General features: G+C 41.1%; 1 protein-coding gene across 6 annotated transcripts in view; it reads left to right on the top strand.

Annotated features, from left to right (window-relative positions):
- The window catches only part of LOC122550144 (meiosis-specific coiled-coil domain-containing protein MEIOC-like), a 59549-nt gene that overhangs the window by 29109 nt on the left and 10820 nt on the right, over positions 1–19620 (top strand). For all 6 annotated transcript variants that reach the window (XR_006311748.1, XR_006311747.1, XM_043690794.1 and 3 more), the window contains 3 exons: positions 5433–5534; positions 7170–8973; positions 15305–15439. Coding sequence is in view for 4 of the 6 variants with exons in the window: in XM_043690794.1 (XP_043546729.1) it covers positions 5433–5534; positions 7170–8973; positions 15305–15439 (2041 nt within the window). In the remaining 2 variants the exon portion in view is untranslated. The remainder of the gene's footprint in view (positions 1–5432; positions 5535–7169; positions 8974–15304; positions 15440–19620) is intronic.

Raw genomic sequence — 19620 nt, 5'->3', positions numbered from 1 at the left:
GGGTGAGGTGGGGGAGGGAAAATGAGGAAACTGTTGAAGTCCACATTGATGCCCCTGGGGTTGAAGTGTTCCGAGGTGGAAGATGAGGCGTTCTTCCTCCAGGCATCTGATGGTGAGGGAGCGGCGGTGAAGGAGGCCCAGGACCTCCATGTCCTCGGCAGAGTGGGAGGGGGAGTTGAAATGTTGGGCCACGGGCTGGTGTGGTTGATTGGAGCGGGTGTCCCGGAGGTGTTCCCTAAAGCGCTCTGCTAGGAGGCGCCCAGTCTCCCCAGTGTAGAGGAGACCGCATCGGGAGCAACGGATACAATAAATGATATTAATGGATGTGCAGGTAAAACTTTGGATGTGGAAGGCTTCTTTAGGGCTATGGATAGAGGTGAGGAAGGAGGTGTGAGCGCAGGTTTTACATTTCCTGCGGGTGACAGGGGAAGGTGCCAGGATGGGTTGTAGGGGCGCGTGGATCTGACCGGGTAGTCACGGAGGGAACGGTCTTTGCGGAAGGCGGAAAGGGGTGGGGAGGGAAATATATCCCTGGTGGTGGGGTCTGTTTGGAGGTGGCGGAAATGTCGGCGGATGATATGGTTTATGCGAAGGTTGGTAGGGTGGAAGGTGAGTACCAGGGGCGTTCTGTCCTTGTTACGGTTGGAGGGGTGGGGTCTGAGGGCAGAGATGCGGGATGTGAACGAAATGCGTTGGAGGGCATCTTTAACCACGTGGGAAGGGAAATTGCGGTCTCTAAAGAAGGAGGTCATCTGGTATGTTCTGTGGTGGAACTGGTCCTCCTAGGAGCAGATGAGGCGGAGGAATTGGGAATACGGGATGGCATTTTTGCAAGAAGTAGGGTGGGAAGAGGTGTAATCCAGATAACTGTGGGAGTCGGGTTTGTAAAAAATGTCAGTGTCAAGTCGGTCGTCATTCTCCTCGCGGGAGCATGAGGTGGCGCCAATGCAGTCATCAATGTAGCGGAGGAAGAGGTGGGGAGTGGTGCCGGTGTAATTACGGAAGATCGACTGTTCTACGTAGCCAACAAAGAGACAGGCATAGCTGGGGCCCATACGTGTGCCCATGGCTACCCCTTTGGTCTGGAGGAAGTGGGAGGATTCGAAGGAAAAATTGTTAAGGGTGAGGACCAGTTTGGCCAAACGAATGAGAGTGTTGGTGGAAGGGTACTGTTGGGGACTTCTGGAGAGGAAAAAATGGAGGGCTTGGAAGCCCTGGTCATGGCGGATGGAGGTGTAGAGGGATTGGATTGGATATCTCTGGTGAAGATGAGGCGTTGGCCTAGTGACAATGAAGGAATAGTGATATAGTTCTATATCAGGATGGTGTGTGCTTTGGAAGGGATCTTCCAGGTGATGGTGTACTCATGCATTGTTGACATCCTCTTTCTAGATGCTAGATGTCACAGGTTTGAAAGGTATTGTTTAAGATTCAGCTAGTTAGATGAGTAATGGTGCTATGCTGCCACTCTAAGTGATGGACATTAAGTTCCACACCCAGAGTGCATTCTGTGCTCTTGTCACTCTGCGTGTCTTCCAAATGTAATATGGAGTACTGATTCATTATTTGAGGGAGAAGGTGGTGTAACTGGTAATCAGTGGGAGGTTTCCTTGTCCATTTTGACCTGATGCCATGAGGCATCATGACATCAAAGTCAATGTTGAAGACTGTCAAGGGAACTCATTCCCAACTGTGTATTACTATGCTACCATCTTTGATAGGTCTCTCCAGCCAGTGAGGCAGGGCATGACCAGAGATGGTGTTGACAGTGTTTTGAATACTGGATTCCGTGAGTATGACTATCTTGCAAAAGATGTCAAACTGTTGCTTGTGGGACAATTCTCCCAATTTTGCTACTAGCCATCCAGATATATTTAAGAAGGGTGGTAAATTGTAATCAGTGGGAGTTTTCCTTGCCCATTTTGACCTGATGCCATGAGGATTCATAATGTCTGAGTCACTGACATTTGAAGACTGTCAAGGATTTACCAGGATCAACAGTTTTATATTTGCCACTGTCCTTCCCAGTGACTTGGTTGATGCTGAATCATCTGTCCAGATTCTGTCCATTTTGTTTTAGACTTTGTAGTAATTTGGTACAACTGAATAGCTTTCTAGATCGTTTCAGAGGGCAGTTAAGAGTTATCACTTAGCTGGAGTCAAAAGTAGGCCAGTTGGGTAACTATGCCAGATTTTCCTTCTCAAAAAGACATTAGTGTTTGTACAATAATTGGTATCGAATTATGTGGTCCATTTTGATTTTAATTCCAGATAAGTTTTTAAATTAAAACCTGTGTTTTCAGAACAGTAGTCTTAGAGTCATTGTCATATAGTTAGACAGCATGGAAACAGATCCTTCCGTGCCACCTAGATATCCTAAATTGATCTAGTTCCATTTGCCAACGTTTGGTGCATATCCCTCTTAAATTCTTCCTGTTCATGTACCCATCCAGATGCCTTTAAATGTTGTAATTGTACCTGCTACCTCCACCTCCTTTGGCAGCTTGTTCCATACATGCACTATCCTCCGCATGAAAAAGTTCCCTCTCACGTTTCTTTTAAATCTTTTCCCTCTTAATTTAAACCAATTTCCTCTAGTTTTGGACTCTCCTAACCTGGGGAAAAAGACCTTGTCTCTTCATCCAATTCATGCATGTCGTGATTTTATAAACGTCTGTAATATCACCCCTCAGCCTTCTCAGTACCCTGAGATTCTTTCTGGATTTTCAGTCCAGTGACATTAGCACTATGCCCTTACCTCATGCCAAGTATCCTCAAATAATGTTAAACCTGATGAGGACTAGGTACTAGGACTGGTGATATATTGCACTGCAGTACTAAGATATTCTGAGTTTGGGTCTAACGCATGTGAGCTTGGTGGGCTACTTTACTGTACATTTAACTGTAATATCCTGGACCCCTGAGTGCTAAATGTGAATGGTATTTCTAGTATTGATGAGCAAAACAAGGAGATCATGTGGGAACTGGAAGTTGCCATGAATTAGTTACTGGAATCTCATTTTTGAAACATGTGTTAATTCCTTTTCCTCTTTATGGTATAACCTTATGTAAAATGGCACCTATGTTACTTAATAGCACTTCACAAGAAAGCAATTTAGAAATGAAGTACTTCGAATGGTTTGAATTATAATAATTTGCTTTTAAGCGAGTCTTTATTGTATAGTATTTCAATAAAAATGATATCACTAAAAAATCCTTCTATAGTTATAGAGTCATAGTCATAGAGTCATAGAGATGTACAGCATGGAAACAGACCCTTCGGTCCAACCCGTCCATGCCGACCAGATATCCCAACCCAACCTAGTCCCACCTGCCAGTGCCCGGCCCATATCCCTCCAAACCCTTCCTATTCATATACCTATCCAAATACCTCTTAAATGTTGCAATTGTACCAGCCTCCACCACTTCCTCTGGCAACTCATTCCATACACGTATAACCCTCTGCGTGAAAAAGTTGCCCATTAGGTCAATTTTTTTATATCTTTCCCCTCTCACCCTAAACCTATGCCCTCTAGTTCTGGAATCCCCGACCCCAGGGAAAAGACTTAGCCTATTTATCCTATCCATGCCCCTCAATTTTGTAAACCTCTATAAGGTCACCCCTCAGCTTCCAATGCTCCAAGGAAAACAGCCCCAGCCTGTTTAGCCTCTCCCTGTAGCTCAGATCCTCCAACCCTGGCAACATCCTTGTAAATCTTTGCTGAACCCTTTCAAGTTTCACAACATCTTTCCGATAGGAAGGAGACCAGAATTGCACGCAATATTCCAACAGTGGCCTAACCAATGTCCTGTACAGCCACAACATGACCTCCCAATTCTTGTACTCAATACTCTGATCAATAAAGGAAAGCATACCAGACGCCACCTTCACTATCCTATCGACCTGCGACTCCACTTTCAAGGAGCTATGAACCTGTACTCCAAGGTCTCTTTGTTCAGCAACACTCCCTAGAACCTTACCATTAAGTGTACAAGTCCTGCTAAGACTTGCTTTCCCAAAATGCAGCACTTCGCATTTATCTGAATTAAACTCCATCTGCCACTTCTCAGCCCATTGGCTCATCTGGTCCAGATCCTGTTGTAATCTGAGGTAAACCTCTTCACTGTCCACGACACCTCCAATTTTGGGTCCAACACCGATCCTTGTAGCACTCCATTGGTCACAGGCCTCCAGTCTGAAAAACAACCCTCTGTTTTCTACCTTTGAGCCAGTTCTGTATCGAAATGGCTAGTTCTCCCTGTATTCCATGAATCTAACCTTGCTAATCGGGAACTTTGTCGAACGCCTTACTGAAGTCTATATAGATCACATCTACTGCTCTGCCCTCATCAGTCTTCTTTGTTACTTCTTCAAAAAACTCAATCAAGTTTGTGAGACATGATTTCCCACGCATAAAGCCATGTTGACTATCCCCAATCAGTCCTTGCCTTTCCAAATACATGTACATCCTGTCCCTCAGGATTCCCTCCAACAACTTGCCCACCACCAAGGTCAAGCTCACCGGTCTATAGTTCCCTGGCTTGTCTTTACCGCCCTTCTTAAACAGTGGCACCACGTTTGCCAACCTCCAGTCTTCTCTCACCTCACCTGTGACTATCGATGATACAAATATTATTTTGATTTTTGTTCTCTCACTGCAAATGAACTTATTGTGCAAACTTTTTTCGTGTATAATGTCTCCACTGCTTTCCAATGAACTTTTGAATTTTATTCTTTCCTGATTATTATGCTTTGCAAAATTCAGAAATGAGCCAAAGTCATTAACTTGAGATTCTATAACTAGTTCTAGAGGATAACAAATGAATTTGTACAAAGTATTTGTATGGTCTTACCAGATTAATGCATGTACAACTATGAAATACAGATGGGACATCCTTATGATGTTGGTACAGAGGATGTCAACTAAACTGATACTGAGATTGAACACAGGTTGTTAATGGAGACCAAAGAAGCAGGCTTAATAAGTTAAGAATTATAGCGAAGGTAAACCCTAATAAATAATTGGATGTAGTGACAAACCCTTAACTTTGGGCTCATGTTTGAACTCAGAAGAGAACAGTTCAGATGTAACAACTTTGTGATCTACCCAGGGAGACCATACCATGAGGTTGTGTTTTAATAAACTCATGACCTCAGCAGACTTTTTTTTTGCAAAGGGAAGTATTCAGTTATTTAAAGGAGAGAATGCCTTTTTTTTTTAAGCTTTTGTACTGGGGAGATAAATTGCAGCAGTCTTTTCTGTTCCTGTATGTCTTTATATTGCAAAAATATTTTTAAAAATGAAAACAGTGCGAAATTCTAGTAATCCAGAAGAGTTTATTTTCAGCTGTATAAAATTCTATGTCAGGGGACAAAAATGCAGTTTTTCAAGTATGATTAATATATTATTATAGAAATGTTCTTATTTCAGGGCCCAGTTTGGTTTGTCAGATTCTGGAAATACACCTGATTTATTTGGACTGGTCTCCAGCATACTAGATGAACCTGACAAACCAGAATCGTTATCTGACTGGTAAGTCAAATTTTACTGATTTTTAGAGTGGCAACAAATTTAGGCTGTTGCATTCACTGATGCTTCTGAATTGTGAAGTTTGTTACTTGCATTTGAAAGTGGCAGCTCACATTTAGTAGTTTTTAGATTGAATACTTCCCAGTGTGACAATATAGTTTTGGTGTGCTTTGTAAAAGCATTTTGCATCCAAAGATGTGCAGGTTAGGGAATTGGCCATGCTAAATTGCTCATAGTGTTCAGGGAGGTTAGGTGAATTTGTCAGGGGTAAATGTAGAGTAATGGGGAATAGATTTGGGTGGGATACTTTTCGGTGGGTCAGTGTGGACTTGTTGGACTGAAGGGTCTGTTTCCTTACTGTAGGAATTCTAATTCTAAGTTCTCTACTTTTAATATTATTGTGTACACCAAAGCTTCCTTGCATTCGCATGGTTGTTGGCTCAAAATCCTGCAACTCTCCAACAGCATTGTGGGTATACTTATATCACATGGACTGTGATCATTGAAGGCCAGTCATTGCAGTCCCAGAATTTTGCAGGAGTTGTGGGGGCTGTCCCATGCCTAATCATCTTTGATTCATCAATAACCTTTCCTCAAATATGTGGCAAGAATTGAGGATTTCACTAATGATTACATAATGTGTGACTCCTCAGATTTTGAGGCAGGCCTTGCACATGTGCAGGACAGCCTGGATAATATTCATGCTTGGATTTTTTCATGCCACATGAATGCAGTCTGCAGCAGACAGCATCTTACCATTTCCCTTGATATTCAATGATATAGCTGACCCCATGACCATTAACATTCTGGGAGTTAACATAGACAAACTACAATAGTCATGCCATTGGCTACAATAGCAACTCAGAATCTGGGAATTATGACATAAGTAACCTCACCTGATACTCCCTAAAGTCTATTGGCTATCAATAAGGCACAGGCTAGGAATGTGATGAAATACTTTCCACTTATGTGGGTGCAAGCAGCTCCATTAATACTCTAGAAACCCAAGATGGTTCAGAACAAAGGTGTCTGCTTGATTGATACCCCATCCTCACCTTAGATATTCATTCCTACTGCTACCACACAGTCGTAGCATTGTAACATATCCAAGATGCCATTGCAGCAACTTGCCTAGCTGCCTTCAACAGAACCTTCCAAATCCATTGCCTCTACCAGCTAGAATGGTAACAGCTGCAGACAATGCTACATGCAGTAGTCCTTGCATGTTCACCTCTAAGTCAAGTGTTCCTTCACTGTCATTGGATCAAAATCATAAGGGTCCCTTGCTATCGGCACTGAAAGTGCATCTACCAGATGTACTAGCATGATTTTAGAAGGTGTCCTGTTACAATCTTAGCAAGAGCAATTAGTGATGGACAACAATTGGCTTTCCTTGGCAGCAATGCTTATATGTAAAGGAATAATAAAAAATATCTGTGTATAATAGTTTCAGTAGCTGCTATCTTGAGAAACATTCTTTCATATGTGATTCATCAGCAATAAATTGACTTCATTATATTGCTGGTAGATGAAGTAAACTGCAAAGTACTATCTGTCAAAATCTGACAGTGATTGTTAAACTCATGCTGATGCTTTGTGAAATAAGTCTTTGAGCTGTGATTGTTCTGTTTCCTGCAGGGATTCATCCTCTAGGTTATTTCAGTCAATTTGGTCGAATGCAAATGGGGATTCTATTGGACCAACTTTGAAAAATAACGTGGATCACAGTAGAATTGCAAATCGTTTAGGTGTTTCTCAGTACTATGAAGAGAACTCTCAGGCATTATCTGAAACAGGAAAATTTGAACTTGTTCAAGATTTTCAAAGTTTTAATCTTTCAGAACCATGGAAGACCATGATTAATAAGGATGCCAATCAGTCTGATTCTCGACCCAGAGATCTGTCATCCTCAGCAAGAAACAATGCTTTGCCTCATAAAGAAGGGTTCTCCTTCCAGACCAAGGAATTTGATGGCTGTTTACGGGATTATGAGGAAGCCGAAAGGGGAATTTCTGATTTTACCACACATAACTTTCATAATAATTGTGGCAATAGTAACACAATTACATGCAAGGAATACTATAAAACTGACTGTTTTAGAGAGAATAAATTTATAACATCTGGAATTAAAGATCGCAGTCAGAATTGTGAAAGTAGTTATGGCCCTCATGTTGGTGAATTGTGGGGCAAGGTTTTGCAGGAAAAACAACCAATTCAAAAAGGATTTGAAGACTTCAATGCAAGTTCTCTTAAAAATAACTCTTCTGTTTCACAAATGAACTTCTGTGGGCAGCAGATTTCCAGAGAGAATGGCTTTGTGGCTGATATAAACCGAAAATCTGCATTAGACTTTCCAAAACAGGAAAACCATACTCCTGTTTTACGAGGCAACTTTGCGATCCAATGTGAAAAGCTTCACCAGAATTGTTTAGATGATTTCCCGATGTCATCGGAGTATGTTAATTTAACAAACGTTCTGCCACAGATTGATGAATATAGTCCTCATTCTTCCCAAAGCAGCCTATTGTGGTCTGATAGCAACATGTTAAGCTCCTCTGGTGAGCCTAGTCCAGTGTTTAGAAAAGATGGGAACATTTCAACAAGCTGTCAAACATCAACTATTTCTGCTGTAAGTAGTGGTTCTTCAGCACAATTACCAATTTCTGGTGCCCTTCAATCTATGTATTATCCTTCAGCAGCTCCATTGGAATCCTTAAGGCAAAATGAATGCCAGAAATTCCCAAACAATACCGTTAGAAATTGGGGTTCATCCAACGCTGGTGTTCAGATGCAAGAACAAAAGAAGATTACTACATCATTGCAGAATGAGTCTTCTACGACCAGAGATAATCAGTTTCGAAAACGATGTACTGGCTTTGGTAACAACTGGACACAACATCACAATGATGATTCGGGCAAATATTTCAGATTTTCCAATAAACATGGACATAATGGTGCTAACAACAGAGATGATAAGAGGGGGCGGAAAAATGCGTATCAACATGCTTTGCAGTTGGGACCTTTTGGTCAAAATCACCAACAGTATCATAGAAAACAAGAACAGGACGGTAGCAATTTGTCTGATTTCATTAATCATTCTTTCGTACCCCCATTTCCATTCATGATGCCTGATTATAAACAGAATCAAAACTTCTCCCAATTTGGTCCACATGGATTTTCCTCACCTAGTTTTCCTTTCCCACCTTCAACATTTCCATTCCCTGAATTAATTGACTTTTTTCATTATGATGACTTCAATCAGCTGCACCCTTTTATGAATGACCTTTTTGGTGGAGATATGATCGCACCCTACTTTGGATTTCCACCCCCTTTTTCCAAGTACAGACCTATGAAGAATCGTAGTGGTCCAGCAAATGAACTTCACATACGACTGGAAGAGTGTTATGAGCAATGGCGGGCTTTGGAAAAGGAGAGGAAAAAGGTAGAGGTTACAGGAATTAATCTCCAATTATTTTTGTGTTATTTAAATTTATTTTCGGCCTTTGAACATGTTGGAATGGGTTACTTAATCACTTGTAGGAAATGCATTAACTGTCAGCTAGTTAAATAGAAGGTCCTGTAAAAGGGATCTGAAGCTGGAATTTAAAAATATTTCTTCTTCTTCTTTGTGAAGATACAGTATAATAACCATTACAATATAATGTGCAAGGGTGTAGCATTAAGCCTTTTTTTTAAGCGAATCAATTAAGTACATGAAAGTTGAAATGCTTTAAGAAATTTAAGCTGAAATCATCCACATTTGAGTTGGTTCTCACTAATAAAGAAAATTATAGTCAAGGTAATATTAAAAACATTTGTTCCATTTAATTATAGTGTAACTTACCTTCAGATATTTCAAGCACACATACTGATATTGTTGATATCCTGTTAAAGACACTATTATCATGTGTTAAATGCTTGGCCTCTAGAACGTGAGAAATAGAAAACTGGCAAATGGCTCGTTGAGCATTATTGTTCATCTTAACAAGATGATAGCTGAATGCCAACTTCACTTTTTGTTAACAATTTTCAAATTCCTTCTTCCATTAGAATTCCAAATTTGATTGATCTCAGTTTTAAATCTACTCCAACAACTGAGTAATTCAAAGATGCACAACCTTGAATGAAGAATTTCCCTTTAGCTCAGCTCACTATTGTTAATGTACATCTTACACTACTTCCTATAGTTCTGAACAGTCCAGCAAACAGAACATATAAACTAAGAATGGAAGAAGACATACAGCCTGTCAAGCCTGCAGTGCCATTCAATAAGATCATGGCTGATAAGTTTTGTATTTTGAATTACACATCCTCATTAATCCTCAATTTTTGATTCTCCTGCCTAACAAGATGGCACGGTGGCTCAGTGATTAGCACTGCTGCCTCTCAGCAAAAGGGTCCCAGTTTCGATTCCAGTCCCAGGTTCGATTCCAGCCTCAGGTGACTGTGTGGAGTTTGCACATTCTCCCCATGTCTGCGTGAGTTTCACTCTGAGTGCTCCGGTTTCCTCCCACAGGTCAGGTGAATTGCCCATGCTAAATTGCCCATAGTGTTAGGTGCATTAGTCAGAGGGAAATGGGTCTGGGTGGGTTACTGTTCGGAGGATCGGTGTGGACTTGTTGGGCTGAAGGGCCTGTTTCCACACTTTAGGGAATCTAATCTGTAGTGAATCTAATCTTGCCTGCCTTTCCTGAAAAATGTTCAATGAATCTACCGCTTTTTAAAAATTTTAAAGATGCACAATCTACTAAGAGAGAACCTCTCCTCACCTTTGTCCTAAAAAAAAAGACCCCTAACTTTTAAATAGTGCCCCAAATTCCAGATTGACTCATGAGGAAATTTCTTTTCCATGACCACCTTGCCAAGTTGATTCAGAACATTTTTTATAATTCAGTCCTATCATATCTCACTGTTCTAAATTTCAGTGGAAATGAGTCAAATCTGTCCAACCTTCATAAGTTTGACAACCTAGTCAATTCACATATCAGTCTAGTAAGCCTCTGAACTACCTCCAACTTATTTGCATCCTTTTAAGGAGATCAACTGCATACAGGATTGAGCTCACCAATGCCCTATAAAACTAAAGCATAACATCCTTGTTACTACGTTCAATTCCTTTGTGATATAGGATAGTATTTAATTATTGATTAGAAACACATGAACTTTATTTACCACGAGATTCTTGGCCCAGGTTAACAACCGCAGTCAATCAGGTCGCACTGGCTGACCAAAATTAACAGGAGATTTAAAATCTCCTCAGTTCTGGGGACTGACTCTGAGCTGGCTGGACACAGCCAGTGTACTGTGCACAAGTAAATAAAGGGTGACTTGGTGACAGGATACCGGTCTTTCTGCAGTTATTTCAATTAGCCTTCCTGATTACTTTCTAGATTTTTACTCTTTTTATGTAAGGAATAAGAGAATGATCAATGAGAAGGTATGGCCAGTCAATGATAGAGTAGGGAACTTGTGCGTGGAGTCTGAGCAGATCAGGGAAGCCCTAAATGGTTTTTCTTTTCTTTTTTGCTTCAGTTTTCACAAAGGAAAGGGATCATGTTGTGAATGAAAACTTTGAGGAGCTGCGAAACAGGCTTGGGCAGATAAGATTGATGAAGTTGATGTGCTGGAAATTTTGGCAAACATTAAGATAAATCCCCAGGGCCAGACCAGATTTATCCTAGGTTGCTCCGGGAAGCGTGAATGGAGGTTGCTAAGCCACTGGCGAAGATCTTTGCTTCCTCACTCTCCACGGGTGTCGTACCGGAGAATTGGAGGGAGGCGAATGTTGTTTCCCTTTACAAGAAGGGGAATAAGGAAATCCCTGGCAATTACAGACCAGTCAGTCTGTGGTCAGCAAGGAAAGAATTCTGAGGGGTAGGATTTATGACTATTTAGAAAAGCATAGTGTGATTAAAGGAAGTCAGCATGGCTTTGTGAGGGGCAGGTTGTGCCTCACAAATCTTATTGAGTTCTTTGAGGAGGTGACGAGACAAGTAGGTGAAGATCGAGCAGTGGATATGATGTATATGGACTTCAGCAAGGCATTTGATAAGGTTCCTCATGGTAGGCTCATTCATAAAGTCAGGAAGTATGGGATCCAGGGAGATGTGGCTGTCAGGAGTCTGAACTGGTTGGCTGACAGAAGGCAGAGAGTGGTTGTAGTTGGAATGTACTCTGCCTGGAGGTGAATGTTGAGTGGTGTCCCTCAGGGGTCTGTTCTTGGCCTCTGCTCTTTGTAGTTTTTATAAATAACTTGGATGAGGAGGTTGAGGGGTGGGTTAGTAAATTTGCAGACGACAAAGATTGGAAGTGCCATTAATAGTATCGAGGGCTATTGCAGGTTGCAGCATGACATAGACAGGATATAGAGTTGGGCTGAGAAGTGGCAGATGGAGTTCAACCTGGATAAGTGCATAGTGATGCATTTTGGAAGGTTGAATTTGAATGCTGAATATAGGATTAAAGACAGGATTCTTGGCAGTGTGGAGGAATAGAGGGATCTTGGTGTTCAAGTGTATAGATCCCTTAAAGTTGCCACTCAAGCGGATAGGGTTGTTAAGAAAGCATATGGTGTTTTTGGCTTTCATTAACAGGGGGATTGAGTTTAAGAGGTTTTGCTACAGCTCTTCAAGACCCTGGTGAGACCACGCTTGGAATATTGTGTCCAGTTCTGGTCGCCCTATTGGAAAGATACGGAGGCTTTGGAGAGGGTGCAAAGGAAGTTTATCAGGATGGTACATGGACTGGAGGAGAAAGTGAGGTCTGCAGATGCTGGAGATCAAAGTTGAAACTTTATTGCTGGAACAGCACAGCAGGTCAGGCAGCATCCAGGGAACAGGAGATTCGACGTTTCGGGCACAGGCCGAAGAAGGGCCTGTGCCCGAAACGTCGAATCTCCTGTTCCCTGGATGCTGCCTGACCTGCTGTGCTGTTCCAGCAATAAAGTTTCAACATGGACTGGAGGGCTTGTCTTAGGAAGAGAGGTTGACTAAGCTTGGACTTTTCTCTCTGGAGAGGAGGAGGAAGGGAGCTGACCTGATTGAGGTATACAAGGTAATGAGAGACATGGATAAAGTCAATAGCAAGAGACGTTTCCCCAGAGTAGGATTGAGTGGCACGAGCGATCATACTTTTAAGATATTAGGAGGAAGGTATAAAGGATACGTCAGAGGTAGGTTCTTTACACAGTTGTGAATGCATGGAATGCGTTGCCAGCTGTGGTGGTGGAAGCAGAGTCATTAGGGACATTTTAAGCGACTGTTGGACATGGAAAGCAGTGAATTGAGGGGTGCATAGGTTAGGTTATTTTATTTTAGATTAGGAATAAGCCTTTGCACAATATTGTGCAACCATTTTTGTGATTCATGCTCCAGAACACTTAGGTTCCTCTGCACCTAGGAATTCTGCAGTTGTTCTCTGTTTAAGTAACGTTCTGCTTTTTTTATTCTTCCTGCTGAAGTGAACAACTCTGCATTTTCACATATTTGGCTCCATCTACCAGACTTTTGTCCATTCAGCATACTGTAGGCTCTTTTTGTTTTTTCAAACATACTTTCCTATTGATCTTTTTGCCATCTGCACATTCAGCCACCATGCTTTCAGTCCCTTCATCAGTCATTGATATATATTGTAAAAAGCTGAGCACCTACCACAGATTCCTGCGGGACTCCACTCATCACAACCTGCCAGTCAGATAAAGACCCGTTCCTGCATACTGTGTTTTCTGGCAGCTAGCCAATCTTTTACCCATATTAATACGTTACCCATGAGTTTCCACTTCAATAGATCCTCCTCTTACAATTTTTTCCTTCTATCATGAAGATACTTATGCTGAGTATTCTGAAATGTTCTTTTGGATAATGTGACTGAACAAGCAATCCATAGGGCGAAGCTAATGCTCAGGAGATGAGTTCAAATTTAATGTAACAGTTGGTAGAACATGAGCTGTCTGAGTAATGGTGACATTGAAATGACTATTGATTTTATAAAATCCCATTTGGTTCACTGGTGTCTTTTTTAGGGAACGCAATCTGCCATCATTACCCCATTCTGCCCATCATGTGACTGCGGGTCCAAAGCAATGGCAATGATATTTAATTGCTTTTTGAAGTTACCTAGTAAGTCACTCGTTTGCTGGGCACTTATAAATGAGTAACAAAATGGAACACTCCCCATACAAAAAGTTTTATAACACCCTCAAATGTCTGCCACTTTTATGTTGATTTGTCTCCTAGCCTAATATTCCAGTTCATTACAGCTAGCTGAGCTATCATGCCCACTCATATGGCCTTATTTTGTTGTTACATGTAGATTAAAATCACCCATGATTAATTGCCAACCATTTATTGCAAGCATCCACTTGATCTTTATACACTTTGTCCTACATTGTGATTATTGTTAGGGGACTTATAAACCATCCCTCTTGGTAACTTCTTTTCGTTTTCCCCTTCTATATCCTTATCACCACCCAAACTGATACTATGAATTGGTCTCCTGAATTATGGTTATCTCTAATTATTATACCATGGTCAGTCTTGAGCAAGAGTGTAACCCCTCCACCTTTACTTAGCTTTCTATTCTTCTGGAATACCATTTCACCCCTCACTTTTCAGTGTGGTGTTACCTCCCATACAGTTTGCAGTCTGCTTGGTGACAGCCTCACCCCATTAAAGATCAACCATCTTTTAATGTCAGGATTAAATATAATTTAGATGGAAATTCCCTTACCCTTTATTTGCCTTTATGTCAGGATTAAATTTACCACTATAAGATATACAATCTACTATTTACATATTACTGCAGTGTTTCCCACTCTGCATTAGATTTGCATACCACTTTGATCTCTCCAGCTCGGCTCTGCCTGAGGGAGGGAGAGGGGGCAAGGCCTGAGTAATGAAGGAGTCTTGAGAGGAACCCTATTGTAATGAACATCTTTTCATCTCCCTTCTTGAGGCCCAGTTGCATTTTCCAGATGTCTAAGAGCAGAAGAGTACTTAGTTGCTTGTCAATGTGGCAATCAGTGACAGAGTTGTTACTTTGATGCTTTGTGAATTGCAGGCAGAGATGTGTGGATAATGAAAAGTGCTCCTGTTGTGGCCCAGCCAATACCCAGTATTGATTCAGTATTGCCTCATTGCATTTACAGTCCCCAAGATTTAGAAATTAGGATGTCATTTTTTTGCCTTTTTGTTAAACCTGAAATTTATTTTTGGAGTTCTGGTTCCAAATCTTGCCAGGTCCTTATACGTGAAAATTTACCAGCTGAATTTACAACATTCTTTTTCATTTCCAGGCATGGTGGCTCTGTAGTTAGCACTGCTGCCTCACAGCGCCAGGGACCCGGGTTTGATTCCAGCTTCGGGTGACTGCGTGGAGTTTGCACGCTCTCCCAGTGTTTGTGTGGGTTTCCTCTGGGTGTTCCAGTTTCCTCCCAAGGTCCAAAAATGTGCAGGTTAGGTGAATTGGCCATGCTAAATTGACAATAATAGTGTGTAAGTGAAGTGTAAATTAGTAGGGGTAAATGTAGAGTAATAGGCTAGGGGAATGGGTTTGGGTGGGTTACTCTTTAGAGGGTTGGTGTGGACTTGTTGGGCCAAAGGGCCTGTTTCCACACTGTAGGGATTCTATGATTCAGCAATTCTTTGATTCATTTCATTTGTAAATGTTGATACTTCTCTACAATTATGTCCATTCATGTTCACAAATAATGCAAAATTTTAACAAACTATGAAGTCAAATTCAAAACATGTCCTAATTCACTTCTTTAATTACAGACTGAAGCAGAGCTTGCAAGAAATTTTCCTGGAAAGCGAGTGTCTAGTTCAAACAATACACCTATTCCTCGCCTGCCTTCCAACCCTTCAAGAGTAGATCGTTTAATTGTTGATCAGTTACGCGAACAAGCTCGGGTATGATTCATATTTGTGTTTTGTTTAATTTTTTAACACAATTTGTTCTTGTTATTTTTCCTGTTCTCTCAGGCCTTAACTTAGATGGAAATGGGCGAAACGTAGGCAAATGGAACTAATTCAGTTTAGGATAGCTGGTTGGCATGGACAAGTGGACCAAAGGGTGTACTTCCATGCTGTATGACTCTACCCAGTAAATCATTTATATACAATTTTATTTATTGTCTACTTGAAATACTGTTTATAAAGAATATTGGATATGTACTAAGCATTTGTTAATGTAAATTGCAATTTGAAAACATTTGGTTATTCCCAAACTAACTATTATTACTTATTGACTTTTCTTTCCTTGGCCACAAAATTAGAATTTTAAGAACAGATTTATTACTTGTACCAGTAAACACTAAGAATCATTAACATTTAATTTAAATTTTGGAAGCGGTTTGACTACTTTTCATGATCTCTCTGGACTATGCAAGAAAAAAGCTGGTATGATAGTAATGGTCAATTTAGGGATCTGCCAAGCCAAGAAATTGTAAATTGTGGTTGAATATACTCCTGTTGCTGTTGATGACCAAGGTGCATCATGATCTCTATTTTAAATCAAAGGGAATATTGGCATAGACAATAGGGTTGCTGTCTCATTAGAGAGACAGTTGTTGGTGGTTTAACCTGAGAGGCACCATACCGCAGGCAAGCAAGAGTAGTAATGAAGAATATTTTTTCATGGTAATTTAGCTGATGCAGGAATTGAACCCAAGCTGCTGGGTCAATGTGCATTACAAACCAGCCATCCAGCCAACTGGAATATATGACTTTGTCTTCACAAGGACAAGTGTGGTGGTCACTCCTGCTGATACTGTCATGAATAGATGTATCTGACAGGTGAAAGTGAGGACTGCAGATGCTGAAGATTGAGTTGAGAGTGTGGTACTGGAAAAGCACAGCACGTCAGGCAGCATTTGAGGAGCAGGAATATCGACGTTTCTGGCAAAAGCCCTTCATCAGGAGATGTATCTGACAGGCAAGGTGGTAAGGATGAGATCAAGTATATTTTTCTCTCTTTGTTAGTTCCTTCACTGCCTCTTACCTACTAGACTAGGTATATATGTCCTTTAGCACTCGGTCAGTAGTGGAGTCACTCATGGTGAAGGACATTGAAGAACCTGGCCCAAAGTACATTTGCTACCCTTAGTGCTTCCTTCAAGTGTTGTTTAATCTGGTGGAGTTCTGAATTCATTAATGGAGATGTGATCAGGAAGTTTCCTTACCATGTTTGACCTGATGCCATAAGACTTCATGTTCAACAACAATGTTGATGAACCCCAGCACAACTCACTCTGACACCATTTTTGGAAAGTTTATCCTATTAATGGAATAGCACACATCTGGTGATGGTCATTCTGGCATCTGGGACAATGTCAATGGGGTAGTGTCATATTCCGTGAATATGACTATCAGGTTTTTGCTTGAGCAGTCTCTGAGATGACTCTCCCAATTTTGGCACAAGTCTAGATGCTGGTAAGGAGGACTTTGCAAAGTCAATGTTGTTGTTTCTTGTGCCTCAATGTGTGAATGACATGCCTCCGACCACTTCTAGGAAGTTTGCTTAAACAGATGATCTGGCCCTTGCTACTCAATCAACTCACAGCAGTTCCTTGTCCCAGGACTTCGAGGTGACAGAGTGATCGTTAACTACTGGCATCACCATCCAAATTCAACTGAGACCACAGTCACTTCTTTACACCTCAGCAACTAACTGTGAACTTCCGTTATCTCCCAGCACATCAGACAGGAATGACCCATATCCCAGGTACCTTGGAGTCCGCTTGAATTTGCAAAACGGTCATAGAAAAGACCAAGATCAGAATAAACATTGTCTGGAAACTAAAGCATCTCCATTCTGGGTACTGCTAGCCATACTTCTTTTTGTCTGCTGTTCAGAATATGCTCCCCTCTTTGGTCAGAGGGCAACCACAAAAATACTCAAATTTCTTTTCACTGGAGAGTAGGAGATTAAGGGGCGACCTTAGAGGCTTATAAACTCATGAGGGGTATAGATAAGATGAATGGTAGATATCTTTTCTTGAGGGTGTGGGATTTCAAGACTAGGGGGACATATTTTTAAAAGATTTTAAACAGTCATAAGGGGCAATTTTTTTTTAGTCGTTCATGTGTGGAAGGAATTTCCAGAGGAAGTGGCGAATGTGAGTACAGTTACAATGCTAAAAGATATTTGGATAATTAATTACATGAATTAGAAATGTTTGGAGGGATATGGGCCAAGGGTAAGCAGGTAGGACTTGTTTAATTTGGGATTACAGTCAGCATGGACTGGTTGGACTGAAGTGTCTGTTTCTTGCTGTATGACAATATGACTATCTCCATTGGTATCCCTGATGAACCTCACCATACACTGAAATGAATGCCTGTACAATAGCTCCCAGTCCTACTTAATATCTCAGCACTTGATGTACAACAGATGACAAAAATGCTGAGTTTGACCTCACTGAAGCTAATTCCATGAAAACCTACAGAACATACCAACCATATACCTCTGATCGTGAAAACCTTTCTGGAGTTCTTTGAAAGCTTTGAAATATGCAGATTTTGCAAAAAAAAAAGGTCAAATCATCTGAAGAAGCAGAATTATGCCGTTTAGCCCCCCAAGCCTAACCTATAATTCTCTACGTTAGGAGAAGCTATGACTCTTCAGAGCAGAAGAGACTGAGGGGGGATTTTATAGAAATGTATAAGATCATGAGAGGCATGGATAGGGTGAGTGCACTCAGTCTTTTTCCCAGGGTTGGGGAATCGAGGACAAGGGGGCATCAGTTTAAGGTTAGAGGGGAAAGAATAAAAGGAAATGTGCAGGGCTACTGTTTTACATAGAGGGTAGAATGCATATGGAATGAGCTGCTAGTGGAAGTGATTAAGGTGGGTTAATTAACAACATTTAAAAGGCATTTGGACAAATACATGGATAGGAAAGGTTAGAAGGATATGGGCCAAGTACAGGGAAATGGGGTTAGCATGGATGGACGTTTTGGTTGGCATGAACCAGTTTGGGCTAAAGGGCCTGTGTCCGTGCTGTTGGACTCTATAACTCTAAGTTCATGCCTGATCTGATATATACCTTTTTTTCCCTAGCCACCTCATTTAGGCCTCAAGTCGATGATTTCATCATCTGTCTACCTCCTCTTTAAATATTTGAAGTGACCTAGCTCCATAATTTTTTGAGGTAGGGAATTCTAAACAATCACAATCCTCTGAGAGAAGAAATTCCTTTGCATCTCAGTTTTAAATGAATGCCTCCTTATTCTTTAACTCTGTCCCCTAATTTGAAATTCCCGCACTAGTGGATACATGTTAACATTTACCCTATCAGCTCCCTCAGAATCTTTCTCCTTCTAATGAAAAAGGCTGAACCTGTTTTCTCAGTAAGTCAGTCCCTTAATCCTAGTAATCAGCCTAGTGAATCTCTTTTGAACTGCCTCCAATTGCAGTATCTCTTTTCTTAAATACATAACCTCACCAACACCCTGTACATTTGTAACAAGACTTTGCTATTTTTAAACTTGAACGCCATAGTATTGATGGTTAAAATTCTATTTGTCGTCTTAATTACTTGATGAGTGATTTGACTGTAGATCCTGTGGGATTTGGCCTCCCTGAGCTAACAGGATTTGCATTCCCCTTGCAAGGACATCTTGTTCATAAAAGGAATTAAAGGACAGCTTATCATGAAACTGATTTTACCCAGATTAAACTTTTTATTACATTGTGAATTAATGTGGCTGACAAAAATTTGGATTGAAGAATTCGCCTAACAGCGTACGGTACTGTAAGTTGGCTGTCTGAACTGCACATCCGTAAATCTGCAAGAAAAGGTGGTTGACTATAAATCAAATATCCATTGATGGCTCACAGCACTTCATGAACATTACATATCCACATAGCCTACATGAAGTTGCTCCAATGGTAGGCCAATGCAATTCTTAGAGGAGAAAGTGAGGTCTGCAGATGCTGGAGATCAGAGATGGAAATGTGTTGCTGGAAAAGCGCAGCAGGTCAGGCAGCATCTAGGGAACAGGAGAATCGACGTTTCGGGCATTAGCCCTTCTTCAGGAATGAGGAAAGTTGGTCCAGCAGGCTAAGATAAAAGATAGGGAGGAAGGACT

The sequence above is a fragment of the Chiloscyllium plagiosum genome, chromosome 5 (genome assembly GCF_004010195.1).
Source record: "Chiloscyllium plagiosum isolate BGI_BamShark_2017 chromosome 5, ASM401019v2, whole genome shotgun sequence".
NCBI lineage: Eukaryota > Metazoa > Chordata > Chondrichthyes > Orectolobiformes > Hemiscylliidae > Chiloscyllium > Chiloscyllium plagiosum.
Note: the sequence above shows the minus strand (reverse complement) of the source record. Positions and strands in the feature narration are given on the sequence as shown.